General features: G+C 49.1%; 9 protein-coding genes across 9 annotated transcripts; 3 read left to right on the top strand and 6 right to left on the bottom strand.

Annotated features, from left to right (window-relative positions):
* Positions 1 to 845: 845 nt before the first annotated feature.
* On the bottom strand, positions 846 to 5,421 carry CC1G_10347 (hypothetical protein; the record flags this gene model as incomplete). Its single annotated transcript, XM_001840681.2, has 9 exons — positions 846 to 1,765; positions 1,820 to 2,803; positions 2,872 to 3,366; positions 3,417 to 3,919; positions 3,977 to 4,364; positions 4,456 to 4,624; positions 4,674 to 4,971; positions 5,026 to 5,131; positions 5,184 to 5,421. The coding sequence occupies 9 exons, from the start codon at positions 5,419 to 5,421 to the stop codon at positions 846 to 848; spliced, it is 4,101 nt and encodes a 1,366-aa protein (XP_001840733.2).
* A 681-nt stretch (positions 5,422 to 6,102) lies between these two features.
* CC1G_14755 (hypothetical protein) lies at positions 6,103 to 7,064 on the bottom strand (the record flags this gene model as incomplete). The annotated part of the gene is made up of 6 exons (XM_002910731.1): positions 6,103 to 6,126; positions 6,229 to 6,310; positions 6,554 to 6,767; positions 6,810 to 6,826; positions 6,865 to 6,959; positions 7,029 to 7,064. The coding sequence occupies 6 exons, from the start codon at positions 7,062 to 7,064 to the stop codon at positions 6,103 to 6,105; spliced, it is 468 nt and encodes a 155-aa protein (XP_002910777.1).
* Positions 7,065 to 7,357: 293 nt separating this feature from the next.
* CC1G_14754 (hypothetical protein) lies at positions 7,358 to 8,068 on the bottom strand (the record flags this gene model as incomplete). The annotated part of the gene is made up of 4 exons (XM_002910730.1): positions 7,358 to 7,587; positions 7,647 to 7,706; positions 7,756 to 7,876; positions 8,012 to 8,068. The coding sequence occupies 4 exons, from the start codon at positions 8,066 to 8,068 to the stop codon at positions 7,358 to 7,360; spliced, it is 468 nt and encodes a 155-aa protein (XP_002910776.1).
* A 1,636-nt stretch (positions 8,069 to 9,704) lies between these two features.
* Positions 9,705 to 10,852, top strand: CC1G_14753 (hypothetical protein; the record flags this gene model as incomplete). The annotated part of the gene is made up of 4 exons (XM_002910729.1): positions 9,705 to 10,202; positions 10,294 to 10,349; positions 10,619 to 10,752; positions 10,833 to 10,852. 4 exons carry the CDS (start codon positions 9,705 to 9,707, stop codon positions 10,850 to 10,852), a joined length of 708 nt encoding a protein of 235 aa, XP_002910775.1.
* A 2,026-nt stretch (positions 10,853 to 12,878) lies between these two features.
* Positions 12,879 to 15,762, top strand: CC1G_14752 (hypothetical protein; the record flags this gene model as incomplete). Its single annotated transcript, XM_002910728.1, has 3 exons — positions 12,879 to 14,465; positions 14,835 to 15,551; positions 15,616 to 15,762. The coding sequence occupies 3 exons, from the start codon at positions 12,879 to 12,881 to the stop codon at positions 15,760 to 15,762; spliced, it is 2,451 nt and encodes an 816-aa protein (XP_002910774.1).
* Positions 15,763 to 16,938: 1,176 nt separating this feature from the next.
* Positions 16,939 to 19,296, top strand: CC1G_10350 (other/FunK1 protein kinase; the record flags this gene model as incomplete). The annotated part of the gene is made up of 4 exons (XM_001840684.1): positions 16,939 to 17,564; positions 17,620 to 18,287; positions 18,350 to 18,534; positions 18,595 to 19,296. The coding sequence occupies 4 exons, from the start codon at positions 16,939 to 16,941 to the stop codon at positions 19,294 to 19,296; spliced, it is 2,181 nt and encodes a 726-aa protein (XP_001840736.1).
* Positions 19,297 to 19,473: 177 nt separating this feature from the next.
* CC1G_10351 (hypothetical protein) lies at positions 19,474 to 20,934 on the bottom strand (the record flags this gene model as incomplete). The annotated part of the gene is made up of 3 exons (XM_001840685.2): positions 20,749 to 20,934; positions 19,706 to 20,702; positions 19,474 to 19,647 (listed from the first exon to the last, which is right to left on the bottom strand). The coding sequence occupies exons 1-3, from the start codon at positions 20,919 to 20,921 to the stop codon at positions 19,474 to 19,476; spliced, it is 1,344 nt and encodes a 447-aa protein (XP_001840737.2). The 5' UTR covers positions 20,922 to 20,934.
* A 547-nt stretch (positions 20,935 to 21,481) lies between these two features.
* On the bottom strand, positions 21,482 to 23,167 carry CC1G_10352 (hypothetical protein; the record flags this gene model as incomplete). The annotated part of the gene is made up of 1 exon (XM_001840686.1): positions 21,482 to 23,167. The coding sequence occupies one exon, from the start codon at positions 23,165 to 23,167 to the stop codon at positions 21,482 to 21,484; it is 1,686 nt and encodes a 561-aa protein (XP_001840738.1).
* A 188-nt stretch (positions 23,168 to 23,355) lies between these two features.
* Positions 23,356 to 25,844, bottom strand: CC1G_10353 (copper radical oxidase; the record flags this gene model as incomplete). The annotated part of the gene is made up of 11 exons (XM_001840687.2): positions 23,356 to 23,703; positions 23,783 to 24,045; positions 24,110 to 24,289; positions 24,348 to 24,526; positions 24,593 to 24,954; positions 25,009 to 25,039; positions 25,093 to 25,179; positions 25,241 to 25,368; positions 25,420 to 25,481; positions 25,541 to 25,631; positions 25,686 to 25,844. The coding sequence occupies 11 exons, from the start codon at positions 25,842 to 25,844 to the stop codon at positions 23,356 to 23,358; spliced, it is 1,890 nt and encodes a 629-aa protein (XP_001840739.2).
* Between the last annotated feature and the right edge of the window lie 419 nt (positions 25,845 to 26,263).

Genomic DNA, 26,263 nt, shown 5'->3' with positions numbered 1-26,263 from the left:
CCTACTGACGTACCTACCCTCCACTAGAATGTTTATTCTTGATTGCTGTACTCGACCCTTAGACCTTGATTGAGTACTAGGAATGATCAAGCGTGCGGCTCGACATAGAGTGATCGGCTGGCTGGAGACCAAAAGCTTTCACTTGACCGCAGTTGTACCTCTTCTTCTATATATCTTGTCCACCTTCTTCTCCCATGTAACCTCCGTCGAATGAACTTCCTTTAACTCCAGGTTGACATAGTCCCGTAGGTGTATCGTGAGATTGTCCATGAATCTCGGCCCTTCACGAGACTGAATATCAGGTAAAGAGCATGGATAGAAAGCGAACATCATTTGAAGTAGTTGCAACTTCTAACTGTCCATACCATTGAAAGACAACGCCGCACGGGTATCTGGTACCCCGGAGGTCCATTGCAACAAATTCTAGACTGTAATTTTATTCTTACTCTATGTACTCTCTATCTCATGTATATTTACTTATCTAGCAATAGGACTCGCCGAATGGGCTCTGGATATTGCACAAAGAGGGAGCTTACAGACAATATTGATGCGCGCCTAAACTACTTTAGGGCAGCCGCGCCGCGCATCATGATCCATGGAACCACCGTACACGGGATCCCGGACAAAATGCATTATCCAAAGACAATATCTCGCCAATGAGAGCCTTGGTCCTACTGCAAGCACCCTCACATGTTTGGCGGCGACTACCCCGATCGACCATTGCCCTTGATGAACGAACGAAGGCCAGCTACGAGTAAGGATGCTGTAGGAGGGTTTGCTTTTCTTTGACTATAGAAGCCTGTAAGGAACAGGTACTCGTTCATAATCCTTCTACATAATCACGATTACAGAGTATCCCTATATAATTGGGTCGATAACCTCCCGAATTTACAGAGCATATGCTCAATGACAAACACGTTGTAACCCATCTTTTGACGTATTTCTGGTCCGAATGAACGAATAATTTCAGCGTCGAGGTGTCGAAGGGCCAAAAAAATAGATGGACAATCATCGCAATTATACCCAAGAGACTTAAGGCCTTTCAAAGCACCCTTGCCGAGGGAGTGAATGACCTCAGCCATGTCTTCAAGAGACGGCATAGGCACTACACCGGCGATTGCATAATCGCCCGCGAGAAGGTATGCTGTCAAGGGCCCAAAAGACGGAAACTTGGCCGTGTTGAACAGATCTCGGAGAGCTTGGAAGGTGATGGGATGGGAAAGGCTCTCTCCCAGTAGCCAGCTGTTACACTCGTCCTCTCCGGTCGCCTCCCACAACGCCTCTGCGATATCGACCGTTCTATTTGTTCTGACACCATACGCTGACTGATTGCAGAAGAAAGATGACGGTTGATCGGGATAAGCTTGGAGTCGCGCACGAAAATGGGTAGCATTCATGAAGAACGTTTCTGAATGTTCGATCAGGAACGGTGTGTTATGGGTAATGCCTCTGTATACCGCGGCACTGAACAACCCTGCTCTTGTTCGTAAGTGGGTAGTCGAGAACGGACCATCGGCTTCAAGAATTCGTCGTCTGGAAGGGGCGAGGTCGCGGAACGGTAACTTTTTATCTCCGTTGTCGAATACGTGTTTCATGAATTTGGCAATAGCGCGACTTTTCCGGCTGTCGTTGCCGTCTTCGAGGGAAGAACACACGAAGAGAGAGTTATCGGGATGGTCGAGAATTGGCAGGAGTAGTTCGAGTTGTCGAATGAAATGAGTCAAATCAACTTCTTCGCTGCCTCCGGTTCTATGTGGCAGTACGACTAAAGAATATAGATATTAGTCTTGATAAGAGAATAAGAAAAGGTGTATCATACCTCCACTAGCATTAATAGACTTCCCCTCGCGCACCACGCTAATAAACACCTGATCCAAAGTCAACTCCGACAAATAACCCTGCGAAAACGTTTCCAGTAGTCCCGCGAACTCCTTCACCATCTCTGTTATCTCAGGCGTGTGCAGTTCCTGTAATGCGAGTCCAAAGTTCCGAACCCAGGAGTTGACCTTCTGCGATGGAAAGCGACCGGTTTTCCCTGCCGTGATAAGCTTGATGTTACGACAAATATCCCACAACTCTGGTAAGAAGAGAGCCCATATTCCCAGATGATCCACCACGACATCGCATAGGTCCGCCCTTACACGATTGGTAGGAGATTGAGGAAATTCGAACCAAGCAAGCAAGATAGGTTCCATGAGAAGGATGTAATCTTCCAAGGTATCGGTGATGAACACCCTTCTTTTCAGCGGCGCGAGGACATACACCTTGTCGGAGTGGGGCATGGTTGTCAGCAGATCCTTCGCATATAGCTCGAGCTCTTTCTTCGGGTTCAAAACAAACGAGTCCAACTTCGCGATCAGAGGGCCCAGCCAGGTGTCTTCGTTGTTGCGGAAGGCTACATACGCCTTCTCCATCGAACAACGCAGCCACTTCCACGACACCATGTTGACCATCAAGTTGAGACCGCGGTGACAAATGGCGTTGATTTCGAACGATCGCTGTTTTGCACCCAGCTGTGAATGAACCTTCCAAACGCCCAGTATATCGTTGTTGCGTAATAGCTGACAGAGGTCGCCCAAGAGTTCGTTGACCAAGGGGAATGAGATATGTTCGTCTTTGCTCTCGCGGATGCATTCAGCAATGTCGGCGACGGTGTCCATCATGCGCTTGATGCTGCATATCCTGCCAGCAATATCCGCCTCGGCTACTGGACCATCGATCTGTCTCCAATAAGGCTCATCCGCCAACGCTCGACTGTCGGAGTACGTGTTGTCTGTAGCGCGCTGATCCAATGAATTGCCGCCTGACATCAAGCAAAAGAATATAAATGTTAGGATGTACTAACACGTCAACTGTTTATTGCCTACTTACTCCTCTGCTTTACACGTTTGGCAGGAACTCCATCCTCCGAAAGGTCTGTATCGTCCTCGGCATCGCTCGGAGTATAAGCATCCCAATCCGCCGTCCTTTTCCCCTTCCCTTTCCCCCTCCCCTCCCTTTCCCTTCCCTCTCTCTCCCGTTCCCTCCCCTCCTTCTCCTTCTCCTTCTCCTTCTCCTTCTCCTTCTCCTTCTCCTTCTCCTTCTCCTTCTCCTTCTCTTTTCCCTGCCTTTCCTTCCTCCTCCTTTTATCCGTCTCCTTTCCCTTTCCCTTCCTATTCCCCTCCCTCCCCCCATCATTGACCGGCCCACTTCCCGACACCTCGGGGTTATTTCTGTCTCCACCACTCTGCCTCGTACGCCTTCCGCTCGTCTCAGTGTCCTGATTCTGATCTTCATCTCGGTCTTTACTACCTTCCATGCCGTTTTTAGAGGATGCGGTCCCAGAGGATGTCGTCTCCCCTGCCTTTCGTGTAGACCTGGTAACATCTACGAATAAAGTCAGTATAAACAAAAAAGAAAAAACATTAATTACTTACTCCTTCGAAGACTGGGATTTGCTTGGAAGTCCCTGACGCCGGTAATGTCAGATGCGATACAAAGCGGGATGGTGGCACTTTGAGCTTTGAGATGATGGTTCCAAGATCGTATATGCTGTGCGACCAGAGTGTTTCCGTACCGATAGTCGGAAAGGCTGTCCGAGTTATGGAGACGAAGGAGTTGATCAGAAGGCATTTTGCGAAGGTTTTGCTCGTACTGAGTGCCGATAGCGGTGTCGGATCCTGTCCATCCTGGGCCTAGTGCCCAAGGTCTGCAAGCGGTTCGTACACCATCATCGTTGACAAAGGAGAATGCCGCCAGAAACTGATCCTTGTCGATTCGCATGAGATAATGGGGAGGGAACTGATTGACGATAAAGGCGTTGAATTGTAAAAGGGCGCGAGTGAAATGTTCGAAGTGCGCTTCGCCGGTAAGTATAGCCTCGCCATCAATTCCGTACGACGCTTGACCCGAGGCATGCTTGGTAAATGACGATACGACCCTGCAAGATGATATCAGCGCTGAAAAATAAGAGACGAGAACGTATGCTTCAACTCACCCCCAATTCTTCATCTCACTGGCGATTTGCCACACGCGTTCCTTCCCTATCGCTGTCGGTAAAGACCCCTGAGCTGATGATCCCGGAATATCGAAAAATTTGCTGGGCGAATAGCAAATGATCATATTACGGTGATAGTGACGAAGGTGAGTGCGAAGTGCGTTGTATCGAGAGATAACCGCTCCATGACAACGAAGTCCGTTGAACATTATGGTGTCGAATTCCAGCATGATAACCGCGATCTTGTAGTCTGCACAGTACGTGATTTCTGGCGCCACGTCAGGATGGGGATAGCTAGAGTTGGTCATGGCTGTAATCCCCCCAGCTGAATCGCCACAATCAACGTGATTGCCACCAAATGGACCGAGGACATCACGAAGGGTAGTGACTGAACATGTGCGTCATGTCAGGAAAAGAAAGAGAAGGAATGAAATAACCATGAGTCAGGAATTGATTTTCAAAGAAATACCAATACATACCATCATCTGCAGACACGGCTGCCGAAATATTCAGTTGCACGGCAGGGAAATAAGCGTTTCGACTGTCTCCGACGCGAGGGATGTTAAGATACTCAGATCTGTCTTGAAGCGCCTCCGCCAACTCTTTCGATCCTTCCTCGAGGCCTGCAATACCCGCCAAAACTCCTGCCTTGAATAACGTGAGTAACGATCGAATGCATTATACTCAATACACGTACCTGGACGATATCACGTACAAGGCGAGCGTGTTCGTCGAGTGTCTTTCCCTCTGTTTTTCTGGCCTTATGTGGGGCGTCCATATCGCGCGCGAATTGATAAGAAACGGTAAGAGGATAGGCCCGTTTGTTGGCGTCTAATGGTATAGCAGCAGCGTTTCTCTCGAATGCAAGACCTCCCGAATATGTCTTGGTCGTTGCATCGAATGTCGGCTTGTCAGGGGTGGTATCCTCGAGATTGCCGTGAAGCCGGTCCCTGGCGTCTTTGAGGAGCTTGAGGGTGTTTTCGTTATGCTTATCTCTGGGAGTTGTTGTTAATAGTGCTCTTCGAAACATGTAGTAGAAATACGCGTACCCAGCTTTCGTCCACACCACTAATATATCCTTCATAGGATCTTGGTCTCCATCCATATTCCTCCATAGAAAGCGAGGCTCGTCGCGAGCTCTGACAATAAAGTACCCTTGCACGATTGATCAATTGTCTGATATCTGTCTGATAATTGTAGTACTTACCTTCAGCAATCGCGTCCGCAGCCGTCGCAGGGTACTGCGTTCGAACAGCTCGGGTGAACACATTCTGCATGGAAGCGGCGTCGCCTCTGCCACATAGGAGATAGATGTTACCCTCACGTCCTGGAACGAGCGGATGAGAGGATAAGCACACGATGTCCGCGACATCTGAACCTCGAGAAGGATGAAAGAACGTGGTCGAAGGTGGGGCGTTGGGGTTGGTAGGAAGAGGATCGGTCATGACCGACGCAATAATGCAGGTAGGGCCGGTAGCTTGAAAAACAAAACAGAGAGAATGGACGATTGGAAGGATAAGAAAGGGCATTGTCTTTTATAGAGCACTTCGACGCAGGGGGTACCGAATTCCTTTGGTTTTTATCGGAGTCAGCCTCATTAATTCGGTTGAATATTCGCTCAACTTTCCCTAGGATTTTCTAAGTGGTCAGCCCTGATTTCACAGACGCGCTGGCTTGGTCCAGCGATCAGCTTCGTTCTGTCCTGAAACGGTGCCAACGCACATCCAGTCCGCAAAAAAAGGAGCATTGCAAGTAATATTAGTCCCGAAAATCGACGACTACGTTATGTACCTACAACGAAGATAAAACTATGAGACGACGTTGAAGGATTGGTACGACAACGCACCCAAGTATAATCTCCTGCCGGTCAACTTCGTTTTCCCTAGCGTTTGTTTCGAATAGGGCGGTTGACTTCTGACGTCTTTACTTGTCCTGCGATAGTCAGGCCCGACGCAAAAGATGACGTATTTTGCCCTTGGGTCACTTCATTTTCCATGGCGCTGATTTCGAATAGGGCAGTTGGCTCTGGAAGTCTTTACTTGTCCTACCACGGGCAGATCCGACGCAAAAGGTGATGATCGATTCGACCTAGACCTGATATCAATCCTTCCTGAAAATATAGCTCATTACTGTTCTTTATCGATCTTGGGCTGCAAAAAAGGGTCGAGATGCATGAAAGTCTTGAAGAATCGCCGACCTATAACGAAGATAAGATTGTGACATAGCGTTGAAGAACTGGTACGACAACGCACCCGAGTATGAGGCCCAGTCCAGTTCGTTTTCATGACGCTGGTTTCAAACCGCCGGTTTCGAACAAGACGGTTGACCCTTGACCTTTTTACTTGTGTTGCCAGAGTCAGGTCCGGCGCAAAAGGTGACGCATCTTGCTATTGGCTCGATCACGGATTGAGAGGTTCGTCCAGGTCTCGATTCTTCTTGACTACTGAATGCGTTGCTGCTCTTTTCCCTGAGATGGGACGCAGGTAAATGTCGAGACTCGTGACTACAGAATCACCGTGTGCCTACAACGAAGACAAAACTATGAAATGGCGTTGAAGGACAGTTACAACGACGTACCCAGTCATAAGGTCCAGTCCAGTTCGTTTGGGTGGAGCAAGTTTCAAACAGGGCGGTTGACCCATGTTGACGTCTTTACCTGTCCTGCCACAGTCAGGCCCGGCGCAAAGGGTGACGCATATTGCTGTTGGCTCGATCATGTTCGTCCACATCGTGATCGTTCTTTTCTGTCGAGCGTATTGCTGCTCTTTCTCCAAGATAGATGGCAGGTAAGCTGTTTCAATATTCATGACAGTCTCGAAGATTCGCTGCTTACCTACAACAAGGATAAGACTATGAGAGGGTGATAAAGAATCGATACGACAACGCACCCAGTCATGGAGTTCCGTCCAGTTACAAATGGCCCTTGGGCCTTGACGTCTTTAGTTCGCTCTCGCGGCGCTGGTTTCGAATAGGACGAATGACCCTTGGGGCTTGACGCGTGACGTCTTTACTCGTCCTGCCACAGTCAGGCTCGACACAAAGGATGACGCACGAAGCTGTTGACTCGATCACGGATTGAGAGGTTCATTGTGGCTGTGTACTCAAGAGTATAGCTCAGGTTGGGCGGTGCACGCACCGGTCTATATAGCGTACGCGAGACCACCGCACTCGTTCTTTACTGGTGCCTCCGTGTTCATCAGTCCATCGCTACAGCCATAAAAGAAATGTGTTCCAGTTACTTGCCACGTTTATGATGGTATGACAATAAGCACTTGCAGGAAGGTAATCCTTCGCAGGATGAGGAACAGGTGAACATCACAGAATTATAGGTGCAAAGGTAACAACAAAATACATCGATACGACTCATTTACAGGCAAGCTCCTACTCGCTGTCGGACGGGATTCCACCCAAGGAAGCGCAGTCAGAATCACCGGAATCCCAAATGCAATCAGCTCCCAACTCGTTTTGAATAAGCATTGAAATGTGGTTGAGCTTGTCAGTGTTATCGCGATCGTCGTCGTTGAGGACATCGTCGATATCGAAAAAGGTGTTACTGAGCTGCTGAAGGCGACTGACAACGCTTCTATATTTGGTCCGGGCGATAGCGGCATCTAGATTAATAGTGAGCAAAACAAGAGACGATAAATACAGAGATAAATGGTTAACTCACATCCAGCAGCACGAGCCGCGAGTTGACGATCTCGGCGGCGATGTTCAAGCTTTGGAAAGCCTGTGCAACCCTGTTAGAATAAGCTCAGAACAATAGTAATTTTACATACTGCTGCGGTGAATGAATTTGGTTTTCCTGGACGGTTTCAAATAATAGGGCGCCTTCCCAGCCGTATTCTTGGATCTCGGACGAGGGAGAACGACGGAAGGGGCAAGGCTGCCAACATCGTCCTGAACTTGACAGGCAGCTCATGGTCAGCATTGACGGGTTCTTGGTGGTCGCTGGCCACAGCTATGTTGCTGTCAACCTGCCCAAAGAAGGTTCGTTAGGTTACTGGTTAGAACGAGTGATGTGAGCAAACATACTCCTTGTGGATCTTCGTTGAGCACTGGTTCAGAGGCGTTGTATGCGTTTTCGGACATTTCGATTTTTTTTAAGGATGAAGAAAAGAGGTTCGTGGTCAAGGTGCCGCGTCAGCAGTTGAACTTATATTGTGCCTTCACAGTTAAGACGTAAAATGATCAACTATTGACTAATAAGATGACAGGTGACCCAGTATGTTCAACGAGCGCCTGTGTTAGCCTTTACCGGTTACCCAGGACCGTCCGGAGGGGCAATTGAAGGTATCCGAAACGGTATGTGGGTAGCGAGTATATACGAAAAGAGGATGATGGGATTAGGAGATACGAATAAAGGATGTGAAAAAGAGTGGGATCCCCTTCGAAAGAATGGGGCAGGGGTGGAGGCGTGATTTCTCTCCATTGTCAGCATTGCGACTTCAAATTATTTCGAAGAAGGCGCGTCCTAAACCCAATCCTAAGCGCTCAACTCTAACCACCAACTCTCACCCTAGCATCTCCGCTATGCGCAGCTAACTGACCCTAACTCTAATAGCCGCCCATCAACGGCCGGCGTGGAGACTGGGCGGAATTGACATCACAACTCAAGGAAAACAGTGAATGACGCCCGTATCTCTCACTCTTGCTCCCCCATTCCATTCTTTTTTGGTCAATCACACTCTTTTTGACGCAATTTCACTTTGAATCTCCAATCCCGTCCTTTTCTTTTCGTCACCTCCCTCTCCCTAGGTAGCCTCATTTCCGTCGCACTTGCGTAAGGGATGATCTTGGGTGATCCTCACCATGAAAGACCGGATTCCTATGGCAGCGGATAACATCCGCGCGTCTCCTTCGTCCCTAATTGCATTCCAGTGTCTCATCGACAGTCATGTAATTATTGCATCGATATGAGACAGGAAGAGAACGGGAGAGATGAGATCTTCGGATATCGGGCCATGCGGAGGCAACGCGTAAAGATCAAATTCTTCGATATCCTCTCAATCTAGCTGGAGAGGAAAGGCATTCAGTCCTTGCTCATCGGCTTTGATTTACTCACTGTAGTCGAGGATCGGACATCGGCCCGATATGGAAACAACGACACACAGAGGTTGGATTCGCCTTTCGTGAACCGCACCTTTGTCCTCTCTGTTCTTTCTCTTCTCCTTCACTGGCTGCCCTCATGTTTATCCTCGGACTGTGTGCGGCATTCCTGAACACCATGGAAATTTATGTCGTTGTCTCCCAATGCTGGTCGATGGAGCGCTGGTACTTGGTTTTCACGGGTCGCTCCATATCTTTGCCCAAATGTGGGTGTCTCGAGTTACCATTAGTTTTTCTGGCAACTTACTGGCTCTTTGCTGGCATATCTGCGTCGGACGTGATTGAAATGTGCTGGAGGAACACTACCAGTGTTGATCAAGATCAAAAAGCCTGCCCATCGAGGTGCCTGGAAAACAGAAAGTCGGCGTTGGTTAACCTCGACAATAATGCCTTTTTTGATACACCATCGCTAGGCGGAGCAGCGAAACACGTCGATTTTACCGGCGATTTCAACAAACTGATAACTTCCGGTCACAAATCCACTGATTTTCCTGGGCACAGTCTACGATTTGTATCCTATGACCTCAAATCAAGTACTAGACCCAAAGTGCACGATAAAATCGTCGTGACTGCCTCACTGTCTTTATACAGACTCTTCTGTTTCTTATCTATTCCCCAAATGAAGAAAATTGCTGCACTACACGAGATCTCGTTGGGACGACGCAACAGAGCCAACATTGAATCTGTACTTTTTGACCACGACTGCGCCGAATGCCCACGATATGTGACTTCGTTGGAGATTGTTCCGGGTAAAAGGCTAGTTAAAAGGCAATTGAATAAGAGACGATCCGGGAAAACAAGATTTCCTGTCCACTTACCTGATGACAATATCACAGATAAGGACGACATTAAATTCCCTCCTTTGCCGCTTGATGACTTGGCGACTGAACGAATTATACGTGGTGCCTGTGCAAAACTCAGTCCCTCCGTATTTGAAGAGTCCGGATGTGCCGTATGTGGTATCTTGCACTCCACGAAGTCAATGCTCCCGATTTCCAGCATTCGAAACCTGCTTCATGTCTTGGAATCTCCCGGGGTAACACGGAAAGAGCGACGCAATACGAACGAGGCCATTGAGTCCTGCAAAGGTCCTGTCTTGGATCGAAAATGTGATAAGGTGTGTACCCCCTGTCGAACAAGTATCCGTAAACATCGAGTACCAAAGATGGCACTCGCTAAAGGTCTTTGGCTTGGTACCGTTCCTCCAGAGCTCGCTTGTCTGCGTTACGCAGAACGCCTCCTGGTTGCAAGAGTTCGACACTCTGTATGCTGGGCAAAGGTATCCACGGGTATGCGGAAGATGAAAGCGAACGTGATATGCTTCGAAGTTCCCCTGCCTCGAGTTTACAGTATACTTCCACCACCAAAAGATGACATACAGGAGGTACTCGCTATTTTCTTCACAGGCCCAACTCCTCCCACCCAAGAAGATATGAAAAGAACCCCTTTCCTTGTTAGGAGAAATGAAGTAAGACGAGCCCTCGAATGGCTTATCCTTAACCATTCCGACTACGCAGACGTAGCTATATCAAGTGAAAACCTGGAATCATATCCTGAAGATGCACCTCCCGTTGCGGTGGAATACGTTCATTCAACCACCAACAAGTCACCGGAAAATTCAAGTTTATTCGATAAGGATGAGGAGGACGGTACAGCAGAGGGAGACTGTACGTTCACGGTTCACGGGATTACAGGTGATAAACTAGAAAATATGTCGATTAAAACTCTAAAGGCTCGAGCGTTTCAGCATCTGAACAGACGGGGTAAATTCTTGGTCGTCGGTCACGAATCGGAACCACTTAGCTTTTGGAATAGCCCTAATATCTATCCTCAGATGTTTCCTTGGCTGTTCCCATATGGGCTCGGAGGTATAGGTTCCATTCCAGGAATATCCCCAAAAGTTCACAAACGCCATCTCCTATTCTATCACGACAAAAGGTTTCAGTTGGATCCTAATTTTTCCTTTGTTGCGTTTAGTCACGAGCAAATGTCGCAGGCACAGAACCAGGGGCACCTACTTGCCGATAGATCACAGTTCAATGACATATCCTCCCGTCTTCTGTCTGTCGATCCCGGCGTTCTTCAGAATCTAGTTAACAGGATGGCCAATGGCGAATCGGTAAGGCCCGAAACAACGATGGAAAAACAGTGCTGGAGGGTTTTTCATGACCTCGACCATATAATGGGGAAGGTAAATGGATCAATTACGAATAAGAAGTATATGCGAAACGAGGTTTGGTCCCTCGTCGCGTTACGAGGAAGCCCTTCCTGGTATATTACACTTTCTCCTGCGGATATCCAGCATCCCCTGTGTCTATACTTTGCTGCTACTAATGAGAAATTTACCCCGGACATTCTCCCATACGATCAACGTCTGCGGTTGATCTGTCGAAATCCTGTGGCTGCCGCTCGTTTTTTCCATTTCATTGTTGATTTATTCGTTACAGAAGTTCTGGGTGTGAAAAATCGACGCGAACCAGGCGCCTACGGACCCACCAGCGCTTATTACGGTACAGTTGAACAGCAGGGTCGATTAACCCTTCACCTTCATATGCTCGTGTGGATTTCAGGCAGTGTCAGTCCCCAAGTAATCCGTGACAGGATTCTCAACGATTCAAAATGGCAACGCAAGATAGTGGAATGGCTAGAAGCTGCTCATGTAGGAGAATTCTTGACTGGTAGCCTTCAGCACGTGAAGACTACCGTTGAAGAAAGGTCTAAATCTAACCTATACGTGGATCCTACAATGACTCTTCCCGTTCCACCTCCTCAAAGAGGGTGCGCGAATGAACATCCAAAAGGATGTCCTGATTGTGATCGAACAAAGACCTGGTGGGAATATTTCCGAGAAACCGTAGACGACCTATTCCTGAAGTCCAATCTGCACGACTGCGATAGAAATAGAAACAAGGACGGCTCCTTCAGCAAGAAACAAACCTATGTCAATTGTCGAGACAATAAGTGGAAACGATGCCGAGCACGATTCCCTCGGGAGCTGCATTCAACTACTAAGGTTGATCCAGCAAGCGGAGCCCTTGCTTTGAAAAAAGGCGAAGCATGGATCAACACCATGACGCCCTTACTTACTTATATCATAGGTTGTAACACGGACGTTACGAGTTTACTGTCGGGGACAGCTGTTAAAGCTGTAATTGTGTACGTGACTGACTATATCACCAAGCCCGGTTTGAAAACTCATGTAGTCTTTGATGCAATAAGAACAGTGCTCACGAGGGATACCAATATTATGTGGGGTGACGTCAAAGCAAAAGAGGTGGCCAGGCGGCTCATGACAAAAATTGTGAATCTGGTATCAGCGAAGATGGAACTTGGAGCGCCCATGATTGCGTTATATCTCATGGGCAATCCAGACCATTATACAGACCACACCTTCGTTCCTTTATATTGGACCAGTTATGTGAACGAGGTGAAGAGTGTCTTCCATGATGAACAAATCCAAAAGACAGGATACGATAAGGTAGCCGTGATCATGCAGCAGGGAAAATACGTCCAGCTTTCACACACGTTCGACTATGTGTATCGTCCTTCTGTGGTAGAATCATTGCCAGTATATGACTTTGTGCGCTGCTGCAAGCGCGTACAGATCTCTTCAGCACATCGTGATAAGCAGACACTTCCCCGAGGCACCTTTCTGTTTCTTCCTGGCCATCCTCTTGCTAAATCACACGCATTAAGAATCAACACGACTGCCATGGAATATGTGGTACCAAATCTTTTGGGAGGTACAATTCCGAGGCCCGGAGTTGGAAGCGAGAGCGAGTACGCCGTGACAATGTTGACCTTATTCGTCCCTTGGAGATCAGGAACTGATTTGCGAAATCCAGGCGAAGAATGGCCATCCGCTTGGAGTCGAGTTGCCATAGGAGCACGATACAGAGCGATAATAAGCAACATTAATCTAAAGTATGAATGCCTAGACGCACGCGACGATTTCAGAGCCCAGCTCAAATCGGGTGCAGATGTCAACCTACCCAATGCCAGCTGGTTCGATCCTAATGATGACGACTTCGAAGTTCCCTGTGACGATCAGAATGGAACGACAGGTTCACTATCCGAAATAATCGAAGGCTCTTATCGAGACGGGATACTCGCCGGAGACGAACTGGGAAAGTGTTACGGTGATCGGATGAATGCAATGAAGCGCATGGCAGCAGTGTTGAATAATACAGGGTGGTCAAAACCAGTGGCCGTGGTACACAACGAACCCGTGCTTAACAGGACGTCTGCTCAATATTTGCCCGCTTCAGGATGGAGAGCGGAAGTAATGCGAAAGCGCCAAGAAGTAATGGAATCTCGATCAAAGGCAATCCCCGCGACCGTGAAGGACACCCCTCATGGTCGCACGAGGATACCGAGTAATGCAGTTTTCATAACCGACAAGAGATACCTCACCAAAGACCCCATCTATGATCCGGTAATTCAAAGGAAAATCGACGTCGTCGTGTCAGCCTTCGGATTGAACTATGAGCAGGAAAAAGCATTTCGAATAGTGGCGAACCACGCATCCGACAGTTATGCAGAGCGACTGAACATGTATATAGGAGGGATGGGTGGGACAGGGAAGTCCCAAGTACTCAAGGCCTTGATGCACTTCTTCAAGTCTAGGGGAGAGTCTTACAGACTGATCGTGGTAGCACCTACAGGCTCTGCTGCTGCACTTCTTGGTGGTATGACATATCACTCCGCCTTTGGTATCAATGACCGATCCGGAGCAGGCATGGCCGCAGTAAAATCGAAACTAATTGGGGTGGATTACGTTTTTTTCGACGAAATATCTATGGTATCATCATTCGAACTGTACAGGATAAGCGCCAGACTTTGCAGAGTACTCAACACACCCGATACGTCTTTTGGTGGCCTAAGTATGATCTTCGCGGGCGACTTTGCGCAATTACCACCACCTATGGGAGGAGAAGCTGCTTCGTTATATGGAAGGCAAGTCGGACTGTCGGGCAACACTCTTCGTAAGCAAAAGGCGTCTATAGGTAAATCCATATGGCATGAAGTGACCACCGTGGTAATACTGAAGCAAAATATGAGGCAAACAGCCCAGTCGGAAGACGACGCGAAACTTCGAATGGCACTTGAAAACATGCGATACAAGGCATGCACGACCAATGATATTGCTTTCCTTCGATCCCGGATTTCATCGTCCTTACCCGGAAAGGCGTCTATCCGAGATCCGGAGTTCCGAAACGTCTCGGTAATAACCACATTAAACGTCTTAAAAGACACCATCAATGGAATCGGATCCGCGAGGTTTGCAGAGGAAACAGGGCAACGCTTGAGCTTTTTCTATTCGGAGGACGAATTTGTGCAACAATCTGATAACAGCGACCGGGAGAGAATACGCAACTTGGTATGCGACACAGAGATCACGCCGCGTCTGCAAAAAACATTGTGGGATCAACCGTGCTGTTCAACAGATAAATTAGTTCCAGGTAAAATAGGCATCTGTGTTGGACTCCCCATCATGCTGCGAAATAACAACGCAACAGAACTGTGTATCACAAAAGGACAAGAAGGCTGTGTGTACGGATGGCAAGGTGGAAAGGGATCCAAGAATCAACCTGTGCTAGAGACGTTATTTGTTGAATTACTCAATCCACCTACTCCAATCCAGTTTGAAGGTCTCCCTTTGAACGTTGTACCCATACTCCCCACAACAGTTAGCCATGTCCTATGTTCGTTACCGACTGACGAGAAAGTTCTGATAACCAGAAAACAGGTCGAGGTATTGCCTAATTTCTCAATGACAGATTTTGCATCTCAAGGGAAGACTCGTCAATATAACGTGGTCGACCTTAGTCCCTGCAAGACCCACCAGTCCTTCTACACTGCACTTTCAAGAGGTGTCTCTGCACAAGGCACTGTGATCGTCCAGGAATTCTCCACACAACCTATTACAGGGGGCATTAACGGCACCATGAGAGATGAATTCAGATCTCTGGAAGTTCTTAATGTTATCACCGATCTCAGGTATAACGATCTTCTTCCAAATACAATCAACGGATCCCATCGGCGTGAACTGATCGCGCAATTCAGGAAATGGAAAGGGGCAAATCACGTACCTGACGGAGTGCACCATGCTATCAAATGGAGCCCGAGCCGCCCTTGGGTAGAGGACGACCATACTCAACAGGAATGGGCCATCATCGATAACGAAAGCAATAGCGCCTCGCAAGACAACGCCTCTACAACGCAAAGCAAATTTTCAAACTACATCTCTGCCGAAGGGTCTAAATCTGTACCCATTAACGAGATTAACCCTTTCATGCTGGAAAGAGGAGCCAATAAGGAGGCTAAGAAGCAAGGACAGCAAGAAGATTCCACAACTAGGAAGCGCATTAAAGTGGGACCTCCAACAACTATTACCTCCTGTATGCCCGATATGATGGCAGGTATCGAGTGGTCCAACAACAGCTGTGCATACGACGCCCTCCTAGTAATTTTATTCTCATCGTGGTCCAAAAATAAAAGTAGATGGAGCAGATATCTATCGACTTTAGAAGGAACTTACGGAGAAACCCTGGAATCGGGCTTCCGCTCGGTTGCCCTCGGTTGCACCACGATGGAGAGCGTACGTGACAAGTGGCGATCGGCCTTGTCAGCGACATCCCCAGAAAACTTTCCGATGGGCGGTTACACCTGCGTGATGTACATAACAGATGAAGTATTCAACGTCCCTCATGCGGTATTTTCCGTCGACTATGAGTGTAGAACATGCTTCCAGGAAGACGTACATATTCATAATATCTACAACTGCGGGGTTCCTTTCCAGAGACAAATACATTCGGTCCAGCAAGGAATGGACAGACTTTATTTATCGGAGGCAATGCGCATGTGCCACAACTGCCGGTCCCGCTTGTTGATGAAGCAAACTTTGCGCAACGCGCCTCAAATGCTCATCATCCATCTTCCCGACAGAACAATTACGCGGATCGACAAGTCATTGCAGGTTCGGTCACACGAAGGAGAAATACATACGTATGACATGGAAGGCATAGTATATTTTGCGCACGAACACTTTGTATGTAGAATTGTGTCCCAAGGAAAGCTATGGTTACAGGACGGGATTACTACAGGCCATCAGTTTATCTATGAGGGATACTTCAGCTCATGGAACAGTACACAACTAGCCACTTGCGGAGAAAGATTGGCTTGTAATGTTGTATATTCTTTGAGACACACCCTATAATAAGCATTAGTATCCAGAAACGGACTCGTACCCTGCCAGGAGCCTGCGACATGGCCCACACATCAAGTAGGTTAAGTTCGTCTAAGTTGAATCAGATCACCCTAGTCTAGCCTTTCGACCGGCTTGAATGACACCGTGACTGATACGATCCGAGCGAATTACTAATGTTTACGTGTATGCCTCAGGTGAGGTGAAATAAGTACGAGACTTAGTACGAGACTTGACGTTGAACGATTTTTCTAGTGTCGGTCGAGAAACATTGCCAGGCGGTGGTTACAGCCAAACAATGACAAATATCGCGTCGCGTCGCGGTGAATCGTTGGTCGAGACGTCGCTCTTTCACTCTCGAGTCTTGGCCATGCTTCACACTCCAGAGAACCGCTAGCAGGGTGGGGATGGGACAGTCTCTTGGAAAATCCAAAGTCTATAGCACCGGTGGCCCGTGTCCTGCGAGTGGCTCAGATGGATGCGCTGACCTTCATTATTTCGATGGTAACCACCTTCCTAATCAAGAACTTCGAGGGTTGACTTCCATCAGTCTCCTTTGTCTCCCTCAACTCTGCAAAAACATATGCAAACATAAGCAGGTTAAGCCCCCGAGAATTGGTTCTGCCTCTCTTGAACCGCTACCACCATGTCTCCGGCTCCCAAACCTCCTCGCAAGGCTGCCACACGCTCTGCGGCCAAGTCCAAAGATTCTCTTTCTCAGCCTGCTGAGCCTACTACTATGTTTTATCACGAAGGGGTCGATCCTTCCAAGGATTTGAAGAATCTTCGTCGTTTGAAAAATGCCACTGACCTTGAAATCAGTGCCATCCATGCCCAGGAGTCCATTACCGATGCGCTATGTGCGACTAGTTTTCGAACTGCCCGATTGAATTCTTATTACAAGGCTTCGCCCCACTGGAGCACCGAGGCGAACGCTTGGAAAGGCGTGTCAGCAAAGAGAGAGCTGCCTGTGGCTATACGAGCTTATCAGACGATCATCGAGCACATTATGTCCCACTTTGGATTGGCGAAAACCTTTGGCGGCGGGCGCAAAGCTTGGGTGACTTCTAACGAGGCGATCCAGAACTTCAATGAGGGTGACTTTCCTGTGCCTAATATCTGTGTGACTGGAAAGGGCGACTATCTCCCTGCTGATGCGCAAGATCCGTCTAACCCAAGCTACGAGCGGAGTATCTTCTTCTGCGTGGTCCAACCGGATACCGAGTTCCAACCCCGTGCATCGCAAGCAAATATTTTTGAACCTTTGGCTAGGTCCGTTGTCTTCATCCCATCTCTGCTCAAACAATAGTGCTGACATTCGATGTAGACATATTTTCTATGCGCAGCCTCATCGCCGTTTCTTCCGCATGCTCCTTCTCTCACAAAGTGGCCACATGCGTCTGTTCCACTTCGACCGAAGTGGATGCATCGATACGCCCTCCATCAACATAAACGAGCGCCCAGCGACCTTCGTGCGCACAATCCTGAGCCTATCGTCCCATGATCCCACTGCTGCCGGTTTTGACCCTGATATCTTCTGGAAATGGGGACGAGTCGGGCAGAAGCGCGTTCGACAAGGCTATATTCGTATGAAGAACCAGGAGGGCAAATGCACACTCCTTAATGTCGTCGGGAAGGGGCCAATCAGCATCAGGCCTGGGGTGCAAGGCCCCGCAAACGCCCTGTACCATGTTGTGGATGATTCGGGTAAGCATCTCATCGTGAAGGACGCGTGGAAGTATACGGGTGGCTCTGCGGGTCAGTATCTCCCTCGACCTTGGGAACATGAGCTCCTTCTTGCTGGAAAGGACTTGCCCGGCGTGTGCCAGATTGTCGATTACTCCATCGGTGTCTCAACCACAAGCTTCCGAGGCTACCGCATGCCCGACGTTGAGTTTACCCATTACCGATTCTCCATGGAGAAATATGGCAACTGCGCCCTGGGATTTGAGTCGGCCAAACAACTTACATGTGGATTTCGAGATGCCATTGCGGGTACGTGTTCACTTACTGGCTATGACTTTGTCAATTTTTTCTAACTGACATCATCACTACAGGACACCAAAGAATGTATATCAAGAAGAACATCATCCATCGCGATATCAGCCCTCGCAACATCGTCTTCGGGACAGAGGACGCGGAACCTGGTTGGGAAGGGGTGGTGATTGACCCCGAGTTGGGTACCTACACAAACGGCCATCCTGAAGCCAACGAGGACCATGCCATCGCTAGTTGCGAATTCGTAAGTGGACAAGTGATCCTTCTATGATTAACTGAGAACAGTTGACACTGCAGTGTACAGGGAACGAAAGTTTTCACGTCGATGCTCATCGCGGAAACTTACCACCCGGATGTCCCGCCATTCCCGCATGACCACACGGATGATTTGGAGTCGTTCTTTTGGAGCTTCCTCTACGTGTTATCGGTATACAAGGAGCCTGGAGTGAAGCAGTCCCCCAGGCCCAAGATCATTGATGATATCTGTTCAGACAACATGGCGGACGTCTACCAAGCCAAGATGAAGTTCTTGGCAAAGGGATTGAACCAAGACGAGCTGGACGCCATGGTTAGCCCCTTCTGGGGCCATTTGGGTGACAAGGGCGGACTCCTTGACAAGTTCCTGGACTACATCTCCGACCTCGCCTTTGAAAAGGACACCTATCTCGGGAATAAGGAACAGCTGGAGGCGTTTGTGGCCAAGGCGGACGAACACTACGCGAAGGTCTTGGAAATCTTCCAAGAGGCGATTGATGGTTTTGACAAAGCCGAGAATGAAGATGAGGATGAAGATGAGGATGAAGATGAGGATGACAGTCGTGGTGTTCTAAAACCTAGCGGGGCTGATAATATTCCACGAGGAGGCATTTGGGGTGGGAAGAAGCGAAAGGTCGACGACAGTGACAACGAGGAGGACCGCTACAAAAAGCGGGCACGAGACATGTTGGACGACGAGAATCATGTGTACGAGAACGAGGTTTACCAGGGGAATAGTTTCGAGGTTTAGGTACTATATTTTCGTGGTGCATCACTTATGTACATATAAGCTGCTACTTAGTCGGAATGTGCCTGAATCCAATTGTGATTTCATTGTTATGATTACATCCAGTAGCTACCTAGCCTAGCAGAGTCACTCCCAACCAGCCTCAGAATGGAATACTAGCGTAAATTATGACAGGTGTATTTAAGACTTCGCATTCACTGGCGAATATCTTCTGAGCTCGAGCAGAACACGGTTGCCGACAGCACCTGTCGGAACCTTGACCTTCTCATTTGGAATCATAGACATCTCAAGGTGCTCGGATGACTTGAGAATGGCGGCTCGAACAACTGTTCTCGCCAATTCAAAGGTTGCTCCCTAGATGCGAAGAAAGTAACGATCGTTTGGCCATCAAACGGTGGAGGAAGGAACTTACATGCTCGGACGGCCTCGTCGCAACTCCCTTTTCAAGCAGGGAGCTCGACACCGTGGAGTAACTGCAAGCAAGTGCTGAACTATCGATGACGAGTGTTCCTGGAGGTAGGTTGTATTCCTTCTCGCCTACCGCGACCGACACACATAATCCGAGGCTGCGTGCGGGTAGAGGGCCATAATACCCGGGACGAAGTGTTGCAAGCGTGTCGTCAATCCACGAGGCCAGTACCGTCGGGTCTAGGAGGGAAGGTCGAGGCTCAACCATGTGCAAGTAGCTGGAAAGGATACGAGTCGATGCGGTCCAAGAGGGAAGGATGATATGATACAGGATGAATAGAAGGTTTGCCGCGGCTTCGTCAATACCCAGTTCCTCCTCTTTCGCCACTCTCAGCAGTTTTAACAGCAGAGGGCTCGCTCCCTCGATATCCCCGTATCCATCCAGATACCACCACTCCTCCAGATACTGGACCAGCGACTTCATCACCCCCAATCTTGCTCTTTCCAATTCCAAGCCCGACGGGGATTTGAACGATGACGATGTTAGCACGGGGTGGCTTTTCAAAATCGTGAGGTAGTCACTCGATGTTTCGATGGGATAGGTGGGTCCGAGGAATGCGGAAGCCGTGGCGCGGAAAACGCTGTGGAAAACAAAGTCGGACAGTGGTTGGTTCGATGGTTGGCTCAACCTGAGAGCCTTGATGCCAATGTTACGGAATAACGACGAGAATTCTGCGTCAACTTGAAGCCTTCTGTGTAGGGAGTGCTGTGACGATTCGGAAGCAGCTTCCAGTAAACTGGGAACCCAGGCTTCGTCCAAAACTTCGAGCGCCCGTTCAGCATTGTCGCAACTCGTTAGAGCCTTGTAATTCTCCAAATGAAGGAGGGATGTGTGAACCGGACTTGATTGGGAATAAAGGTGCGGGATTGTGTCCAGCCCACTGATGACAATTAGGGCGGTGTCATTCGCCACCGTCTGGTAGATTGTGCTTGTTTCATCCCTTCACTCGTGTCAATCATGCAATAGTAGCATAAGAAACTGCATACCTTGACTTTCGTGGCACAGAGGTGTTATCCAATATGGGGATTCCAGGTATCACCCTGCCAGAGCTCTGCGACTTTTGATACAGATGGAAGGCAGCAGCAGTGGAAATACCGCCCAAGGTTCCCAGCAGAAGCTTTGAAGTCGAACAGAGTGGGATGGTTGTAGGACCTGGCATGGTTCGGAGACGTGTCGCAATTGGTGAATAGTCGCCAATGAGCGAAATTAAAGTCGGATATTTATGTTTCCCCCACTGCCCAACAATCGCGATCAACTGCGCCCACAGGGAAAACATAAAATCTCGTCTCACATCTTCCTGTTGGAAGCTATGAGCGCTCGGGATCTCAAACCGTTTCAAAGCTGTGTCTGGACGGTTCCATCAATATGGAAGATCACCCTTACGGGCTCCATGGTGGGTTGGACTTGACGGGCGCTGCTGGTATTCGGAGTGTACTGAGGGGGCGGTCCAGGGAGAAGCATTGATATCTAGCAGAAAATGCATCTGTTGTTATCTTCCGCGAAGGGCCGGCGGTGGACAAGTTCGAACATAGACTTCGTCTCCCATGTCTCGGGGACTGAACATCATGATGGCTGTGGGAGGCATTGGTGGTACTACATATGGGGATGTCGACGGACAAGCTAGACTGAAGCGGACGCTCTATCCTTCGAAGATGGATGGTCGATAAATGTTCAAAGAAAGCCATGAATCCGGTTCCGATCGTAGCCTATTGACTTGGACTATCGAGAAACCCCATGTCGTTTGTACTTTACTCGCAGCTCCTCGACCTCCATCCAGGACTGAATCGAATCTCCGACATCCCCCATCACCTTGAGGTCCTTCAAATTTGGGACCAGGCGGTTCAAATATAACGCCATATCCTTGTATGAGGCGGCCGGAAGAGGGGTAGATCCAAGTTCGCGAATTTCGAGATGGCGTATGAAGTTGCACGGCTTGAGACTCGGAAGACTGGCCATATCGTGGTAGAAAGATTGCGGTGTGAGGGAAGAGTCGATGGGTAGGCGTAGTGTTTTGAGTGCTGGGATTTGGGAGAGCAGTTCGAGACTTACAAGAGTGCATGGATGAGAGAGGGGTTCTGGGAGACGGAGGACGCGAACACTCTTCCTCTCCAACACTCTTTGGAGAATCTTTTGTACAATGACATCCATTCCCGTGCCGTCCTTGTCCAAAGATACCTGCCCCGATAAATTTACCTCCTCGGCGCTGGTCTTCATCACGATTGGGAGGAAACTGGCGTTAATCGGGTGACCAGCAGGCAACCTGACGGTTAGCTTCCGGAGAGAATACACGGTTCTCTCTGCAATTGTGGTGAAAAGGGTCTCCATCTCCGAAGGCCCGTTACCCTCCCCACCCATAAGCCTAACGTCTAATTCCGTACAATTTCCGCCGTAGAAATGAGAGGGGATTTTGCGAAGAAGGATCTCGGCATCACCGCAAATTTGAACTGTCGTGGAGCCTCCCTTCAAAACAGGGATTATAAGTCGAGTGAGTTCACTCTCCGTGAGCGATCGAGGCGCTCTGAACAGGTCAAAGACTGGTGCTGGAGAGCTGATCGGAGTCAGCGAGTGGAAGATGATCGATGCCGCACACGTTCCTTGACTAGACTTGGAACCGACGCGCAGAATTCGCAAGCTCTCCGACTGGAAACGGATGTCCCTCCCAAAGGATAAAATATTGGAGAGAGATCTCGCGGGGAGCTCTAGGTGCAGATGGGTGAGAGAAGTGCCACAATCCTGCAACTGGAGAAGGACAGTCCGGAAGAAGTCGTCGATATCAATCATAACTCCAAGATGTTGAGTCGGCTTGGGAATTATGTCGACTGAATGGAGTGGATACGAGAAGAAAAGGCTGAAATATAGCAGTGATGTTTCGCTGAGTCGTTTGAGGGAGACGCTTTCAAGTAAAGGAAAGAGAGGCGAGTCGGAGGAATCGTGGAGTCGTTGGAATGCGAAGTACACTTGCGATGAGAGGGAGTCGGTCCAGCCTTGGATATGGATACGTCGGATTCGGCGGGCGTAATAGGAGAATCGGGTTAGGTCATGCAGTTCTCCTCGGGGCGATCGGAGGTACTGGTATTCGTCGTCCGCTGGGTCAGGCCGCTTCATTCGACCAATGGATGAAGCACTTACATAGAGATTATCCACCTTATCAAACCCTGGAATCAAGGAGAGTAGGGGGATCAATGACGGAAGATCGCCCCAAAGGCGTGTTAGGGCGACGTCCACAGTAGCCCTGCATACCCGTGAAACTGCATAGAGGTCCCGTAGACAGTACTGGAAATCGGGTGAGTCTCCATCGCTAGACCCTTCACTGTTCGACCCGTCGTATGTCAGGAAGTACAAGATCTCATTTAAGAGATCTTGATTTGCCAGCACGGCATGTCGAGGATCGGAGAGGGGGTCCATGGGTTAGCGTTAGCGAACGGTGACGCAGTGGGTGGAGAGGGACGAAGGTGAAGTTTGGCTTTTCCGGGATTCGTTCGGACAGATCCGACTCGGCTGTTTTAGTCAGTCTAAAATCACATGAATGAAGTACCTCCTGGCGCGTCTCGCCCCTATTAATTTTTCGCGTCGTGGAACAAAGCTATGGATATTCAAACCAACGCGAGTACAATCGCTGCAAGTAACACCACAGTCGTTCCTTTTGTAGTCCGGTCAGAGCCGCTCTCCTCATCGCTCTTCGCCTTGTCAACCGCGGTTACCAACCGCGAAGCAGGCAAGTCAGTTGGCTGATCCACATATTGGTTCTCAATCCTTCCAGACCCAATCATAACTTGAACACCGACGGAAGGGACGCCATCGACAACAACAAAGAGAAGCGCAGGTCCTGGGGCGAACAATGCTGCGTTAGGCGGGAGTTGGGAAACGTGGACAACAGCTGATCCATTGTTTTGGAAGGCTGTCCACGTTGTGCGAAGTTCGAGGAAGCGCTGGCCCATGTTCTTTTGAGGCGTTGAAATTAGTATAGACCGTAAGAGATGGTAGAAGGTGATGTGGGATCGACGAAAGAAATGGACTCACCATGGAGTGCGTTGAGAAGCCTGTTCTGATGAGGATCACCGAAGTCTTGTCGACGTTGGCGATATTCCCGAGTAAATCCTCAAGAGAGAGTCGGATATCAAATCGAGGTCCCCCATATCCAAGGGAAGTCGGTATTCCTTTAGGCTCGGGACGACGCTTGTGGTAATAGCTTGGGTAGAACACCTCCGTTCGGTATTCTGTCGGATATGGGACTCCAGTTCTGTAATCGGAGTTTGGGTTGGAGCCTGATACGAGGACCGAACCTACAGCAGTAAAGCCATGTTGTACCTATAAGTGGGAACCCTCTTAGATAAGCGATAAACTCACCGTCTGGGAGAAGAGTTGCCGAGGAGTGGTACATCCGTGGGATGGTACTGGCGCTAAATCCGTCTTTAGTCCAGCGATGGCCGACCTCTGCCGACTTTCTGAAGACGACTGGAGTAAGGACAGGCTGATCTGCGAATGATTGACCGACTGTCCAGGAGGTATTGCCGTATCCAGCGGTTCCTACATCAGAACAAGGTAAGGTCAGAGATAAAGACGAACACGGGTCCGGAATGCGAACCAATTGCAGCTCCGTTGAGTCCCAGTATTGTTCCATCGGGGAGATGGATGAGGTTCAACATGCTTCGTCCTTCAGGGAGTTCATCGTCGTGCGTGTAAGACCCTGAGATATCGGGGCTAATCTTCACACATGAACGTGATGGGGCTTGTAGGATCGGTATAAAGTCTTTGGAGTTCCACCTAATTGAGACGATGGGTGAGTCGTTGTAGATTCAGGAGAGTTCAAGTTATTAACCCAGCACGTACCTATCCGTAGCGACATTCACGCCACCACAGAACATTACAGTCGCAGTATAGTTGTTCTTCGGTGTAAGAGGCAGCATGATGCTTCCGCCACTAGCTGGGTACACGCGCACCGCACCTGGTATATTATCAATACGTACTTCCTGATTGGTTTTGTAGTCCAAAATCGCGGTTTCCCAGTTCGATTGAATGAGAAGTTTACCAGAGGGGAGTAGCCAGACTAGAGGGTAGAGATTTGCCGGTAGAGTTCGGCCTAGGATAGGTGAGTGGATAGGAGTTCCGTTCCCCCGTGGAGGGAAGAACTCATAAGTGGGGTTGTCCTGAAATTGGTCGTTCACGTATCCTCCCCATCTGCATCCTCCCATCTACAACTTGATGTCAGATGATTGAGGAGGAGAGTTAGTTAAGTCAGGACGTACAATGATGATGCTTCCATCCTCCAGTGTTTCCCTGTAGTCGGATATATGAACCTTACTCCATCCAGTGAAAAGGAAAGGGCTTACAAGGTAGGATACCATCTCTGGTCTGAGGAGTGCGGCGACATCCTCCAGTCGCAGCGACCATCGGTACAGGGATCGAGGAGGCGTATACTGCCATACGAAGAGATGTAAGCCAGGCCCACCAACACGGTAGCGCAAGTGGCCGACTTACGACTGTCTTCCATCGGGGTCGTCGTAGGGTGGCCCACCATCCTGTCGAGGAGCCTCCGCACCACCATAAGTAACCGCCTGGTTTCCCCCAACATTTATCCATGTCCCGTTGCCTAGGACATTACCGCCCTGTAGTACCAGTGAGATCGGGGGTAAGATAGGAACGACAGTGTTGTCTACCGCACAAAACGTGTTCGTCATTACATCCATCGCACGCTGTTCGTTATGGCTCAATTTCCATTCTGAAGAGACGAATAGGTTTAGCATGGTTGTTCATACGCTGGCGCTACAATACACAAACCTGATGCCCAAGCGGGGTGCCCATTTATCTGGGCGGGGTTGTTCTCAACTTTGTCGATGATGTACACGGCATCGGGGTTCCCAAGAAATAACTTCGCGCGCCTCTCGATTCATTCCCCTCAGAACAAATGGGGAAATTCACTCACCTGTTGCCCGCTAACCAGGGAGTTTCCTATGACTTCAAATGTTCCGGGCGAGCCTTTGCGCAGTGGCTGTCCAGGCGGGTCGTGGACTGATTGCGCTCGTATTATCGGGAGTGTGGTCGCCACGCCCAAGAGCAAGTTTCGGATCCACATGAATGCCATTAGAGCTGGACGACAAAGAAACAGATGAGCCCAGGAACAGTGGTGGTACAAGCTATGGCCAGGGAGGCTGACAAAGAGTCGCCTCCGAGTCGACGCTTCCGTCGCGCTTGTGCAAATCGATCGGTATCGTTGTGGATTTCAAGTTCAAGCGATGTGACCGGAGATTTTTATCGCTGTGGACATGCCAGCAGCAATAACATATTCATTGCAGATTTGAGAACGAATAAGTAGAATTGGGAATATCTGCTGTGCTGCGGTAGGGGAGGTGGCGACGTTGTGGATGGCTGCCATTGGTTGAATCATGGTCGACGCGGGTTGATGGCATCAGGCGCGACAAACCTTGCTTGACGTTGTTTGATATGGAGGCCTTTGCTCAAGAAGCGAGCGCTTAAAGCCTTAGTTATAAGGTGCGTCATAGG

Source organism: Coprinopsis cinerea (genome assembly GCF_000182895.1).
Source record: "Coprinopsis cinerea okayama7#130 chromosome 7 map unlocalized cont3.7, whole genome shotgun sequence".
Lineage (NCBI taxonomy): Eukaryota > Fungi > Basidiomycota > Agaricomycetes > Agaricales > Psathyrellaceae > Coprinopsis > Coprinopsis cinerea.
This window is presented reverse-complemented; position numbering and strand designations above follow the sequence as displayed.